We start from the raw sequence: 4,730 nt of genomic DNA on the forward strand, positions 1-4,730 counted from the left end.
TTATCATCTGGAAGCAGATATCTGATATCAGTGGGGCATTTTCTCCCACTAAGGTTCCACTCACTTAATATTTGTTTTTTGGACTCTGTAAACCTTTTGCTGGTTGTGTGGAAAACAAATCTCAGGAGATCAGCATTTCCTGAAATACTCAGATCAGCCCACGAGAGACCAGCAACCATGTGGTGTTTAACATCCCTTAAATCACCCTTCTTCCCTACTCTGATGCTGGGTTTGAACTTGGTTGTCCTGACCCTGTCTACATCCCTAAATGGGTTGAGTTGCTGTCATGTGCTTGGCTGATTGGATACTTCCGCAGATGGGAACAAATATACCTAAACAAGAGGGCAGTGAGTGCATAATCAAGAGATAGAATATCCACACATCATTTGTCTAATGCAGGACTAAGATAGACTTACATGTTTTCATTTCTGTAAAATCATTTTAAAGTAAAGTAACCGAGAAAAGACAAGAACAAAGAAAATTTCAAAAAATATTTTAATAGTAAAAAAGTAAAACTCTGGGTGCAAGAAAGCCATGATGCAGTTTGTAGATTGCCAAATGACATGAGTATAAAAACTGTAACAGCACCAGAGGAGACAACTAAATGAGCTAAGTCATTTGTCTGCATGCAGCCATGTAACTCAGAGGAATGTAAAACTGTAGACTGTAGAGGTGAAGAAACAACAAAAACAAAACATGAAATATGGTGACATTTTATAAAACAAAAAAGAAAACAAACAAAAATCAATAATCAAACAATAAACAGCAGCGGGAGTGAAAGTTGACGTCAACTGACCCACCCTCTTTAACCCCTTTTCTCTGTTTATTAAATAAAGGAGAAAACCGCAAAAATAAATCTTACAGGGGACTTATTATGCTTTCCTTTTGTCTGTGATGATATTCTGTTAATATGCTCAAATTAAAAATAACTAAAGTCTAAATTAAGGCTCTGTTTATCAGAGGAGGTACTCCTAACATGGTCATCCCAGGTACACTACAAAGACTCTGAATACAGAAGCTCCGCCTACCAGTTGTTAGAACTTTGTTTCTGAGGGGCAGCCAATCAGAAGAAAATTGGCTTAAATGGGGAGGAGCCTAAACACTTCGTTTTAGACAGTGGATGAAGTGAAGGGCTGTGCTATTCAGTTCAATCCAATTTCATTTATACAGCATTGTGCTAACGCCCACAATAAGATTTTAAAAAAGGATGATTCTGAACTGTGGATCACACCAAGCTAAAGAATAAAAATATGGAACTGAAAATAGACACAATAGGTCCTTTTTGTAAAACTCTGACAACTTCAAGGGAAGCAACAGGCAATATTCTATAAAAATGCTACAGCATTAATGAAAATATGGCAATACAACTGTAGGACCCTAGATGCAGTCTGATTTCTTGTGCTTAAAATGTATACTTTTATTCTGATAGTCTGGTGCAGACAGGAAGTTTGGCAAGAAGAGAGTGGAGCCACACGGTGTTTTGACCTCTCAATCTCTCTTCATCTATTTTGAACTGAGCACACACAGGTAGTCTCTGGCTTAGTGCATAAAAGCTCAACTTCTGTAACAATATTGAAGTAAAAAGAGTAAAACTGGCCTTTATCCACTGACCTACAGTAGGGAAAAAAAAGATGTCATTCTTCAGTCATGGTGTATCGTTGGCTGTGAGTGTCTCGGTTCTCTGAGTGTCATTGTCTGCAGACAGCAGCAGCTGGTCTGAGGAGCTTTGAGCCTCGGGGTCATCAGATGCTTCAGCAGGCTCTTCAGGTAAAACTGAGTATGTTGGGACAGCGTTGAACATGATAAAACCCACGGTGATGATGACAAATGAGACGATGTACAGGGCTGAAAACTGAGACACACAACAGGGACACAGATTAACACTAGAGGATTTTGTTCATGTGTGAGGCCTTTTTTGCTTATACCTCCACTGTCATTAATCAAATGGAGTTGATGTGGGCAGTGTAGTATTTCAGGTGTACGTCCTCTCCTGTTGTAATCCACCTGCTACAGTTAAACAACTATGATCTACCTTGTGTACTTTGTGGTTGGGTTTTGACTTCAGACCGTTTCTGCATTGTTCTGAACTAAAAACAGTTCTAGGAGGTCAAAACTTTCCAAAAGAAAAAAACCCATTTAAAAACCAAGCAACAGTAACAAGAACACAAAATTCTTCTTCTGTCAAATCCTAGCCAACCTTCACATATCCATTAACCCTCCCCGGGTTGACTGGCAGACTATTATCATGTGAAAAAGTCAATTTTTGCTGTTTATTGTTTTTTATGCAAGTTGAAATGCCTTCTTTTTTGCAAGTCTTGTCAAGTCAACTTTAGAATAAATCTTACAGAAAATCTTCATCAGCTGATCACACTTCTACTACCCTGTGTAACGTATCGAATCCTTAAGGAGCTATGCGGATGACAGGGTTTGCTGATGCATAATGGATGATACAGGGATCTTGACCATCCTCTGCATCATTTACTGGGCATGCTGCTTGAACATTTTCTCTAACGTCAGCCTTAGACTTACTGCCACAAGGTCAGATACAGGAAATCATTACCCCCTTATTTAAATGCACTCCTAGCATTTATTTTACTGAACAATATACCTATTTGATTTTCTAAATATTTCTCACTGGTCATGTGCCTGTCATCTTGTTTTTCATGCTCTAGTAGAAACCAACTGGTTCAGCAAAAAATAAATATTTTAACTAACCAAATAAATCATTTGCATTTCCTGCTGCTGCGAGACAAGGCAGAGCTATCGCTCATTTCTCTCATTAAGGACTGACATGCATACGTACAGACATCACAAACTCACCTTGTACATGAAGAGAAAGAGGCCACAGAAGAGGCTGAAGAGGTCAGCAGTGAGCAGAGAGAGGTTCACTGCTGTGGCGCTCGTCATCTTCACCACTACAGGCATGAAGCTGTATAAAGCGTACATGCACAAGGTGTAGACTACAAACAGCATGGCTGCAGAACACAATAAACAGATTTGAGTGAGAGGCAGTGGAGTGATATTAAAATCAGAGACGCTTCTATAAATGTGATTATGTTGCAGTTTAATATGACAGTACAGAAAGTGAACTCACAGATGTGAACGTCCCACTTGATTTCTCCTACTGCACGCGTTTCCAGCACAACTCTGCAACAATAAGCAACAAGTTAAAATGATGAGGGAACATCATTAATAAAGGGTATTGCATCACAATTAGGTACTATTAGGTATTACATCATTAAAAAAATATTTGTTTGCATTTGAACTCATTATACATGAGTAAAGGTTGAGCAACCAAAACTGGCTCCTGAAGGTCCTTATATGTAAGATATCATATCATCATGTTGCCTAGCAACCACTTACCAGCGGCCTAAAATGACCTGTTTGTAGCTTCATGTATTAAGAAGAGGATGATTTTGATTTCTGTTTAACTTTCAAAACACTTAATATATATCCACAAAATCTTCAGTATGTGTAGTATATTGTGACATCATTGTGTTACCTAGCAACCACCTATCGACTGACTAAAACCACCAAAAACCCACATTTTTCCTGTTTCTTTGTTTGTTTTATTAATTTGTTTTATTCACGTTAACACTGGTGCCAGCCTTGGTCATCCTCAAATCCTCCATATTCATACATATACCCACAACCTAAATTTAAATAAAGCTCAACAAGCAAGGTCTTCTCACACAGATATCACTGAAATTCATAGAAAGTATAAGAAAAAAAGATGCTAAAATCACAATCATAATCTCAAAATTTTCCATTTTCCAACTATTCTTGTTAACATCTTCTATAGTGTCTATCATGGTCTCATCTATGTGTTTTTGCTCTCGCCTTCTTATTGTTCTGAAACCAGATTAAAATTTTAAAACACAAGTTGCTAGCAAATAAGCAAACTGTGGGTAATTCTCATTTCTGACTCTTGGAATGACTTAAATTCATAAAATGGATTTAATGTTTTAAATGAGCGACCCAGTCCAAAAATAATCAAAGTGTTTGTGAAGGTCAGGTCCTTTGCTTGTCTAAGATCTGAGGAAAGACCCAAAGGATTTTGAAACACAGCTATCGCCCCCTGCTGGCTGTTAAAAGGAATTCAGGTTTAAGACACATCTGGTTCATCTATTAACAATGTGGGCTGGCAGAGAGCTGTGATGTATATTATCTGACACACTAAATGTGTATTAGCACATTAATAGTGGCTCAACAATAGTCATTACTCTGTAACAACAGTACAGAACAAAACTACCTGCTGTGTCAGTGGTGCAGAAAAACACAATATCTTACAGTTGTACACCGCTGATGAGAGTCCCAAACAGGCCCATCATGCCCAGGAATTCAACTCTGCTCAAGTTCTTCACTGTGTGCTCCTGGCACATGTTGGATATGGCGTAGAGGACGGCGCTGAGCAGGACCAACCCATCGCCCAACAGTACATCACTGGCTGCACAGAGAGAAAGCGGCAGTTAGTATAAGACACAGGCACAATTCCAATTTAATTCAGTTCAATTCATACCAACATCTGCCTCTCAGACACTGAGGAATTATTTAATATGAACCTACACTGACTGCGTTACGAATCTTTTACTGTGATAAATGTATTTTTGCCTGTTTGTTTGTTTTTAGTCAGATGAGCTTCCAGTTTGGATTCGGGAGACAGACACTATCTCTACTTTTAAGATTAGGCTTAAAACTTTCCTTTTTGCTAAAGCATATAGTTAGGGCTG

At 38.5% G+C, this 4,730-nt stretch overlaps 1 protein-coding gene across 1 annotated transcript in view; it reads right to left on the reverse strand.

The window, feature by feature from the left end:
- Positions 1–712: 712 nt before the first annotated feature.
- Positions 713–4,730, reverse strand: part of slc35f2 (solute carrier family 35 member F2) — a 7,847-nt gene continuing 3,829 nt past the window's right edge. The window contains exons 6-9 of the mRNA XM_005725380.1: positions 4,291–4,447; positions 3,095–3,147; positions 2,821–2,975; positions 713–1,852 (exon numbers count right to left, since the gene is read on the reverse strand). Coding sequence (XP_005725437.1) covers positions 1,646–1,852; positions 2,821–2,975; positions 3,095–3,147; positions 4,291–4,447 — 572 coding nt within the window. The 3' untranslated portion in view covers positions 713–1,645. The remainder of the gene's footprint in view (positions 1,853–2,820; positions 2,976–3,094; positions 3,148–4,290; positions 4,448–4,730) is intronic.

Source organism: Pundamilia nyererei, unplaced genomic scaffold (assembly GCF_000239375.1).
Source record: "Pundamilia nyererei isolate P.nyererei 1_Seehausen unplaced genomic scaffold, PunNye1.0 scaffold00015, whole genome shotgun sequence".
Classification (NCBI taxonomy): domain Eukaryota; kingdom Metazoa; phylum Chordata; class Actinopteri; order Cichliformes; family Cichlidae; genus Pundamilia; species Pundamilia nyererei.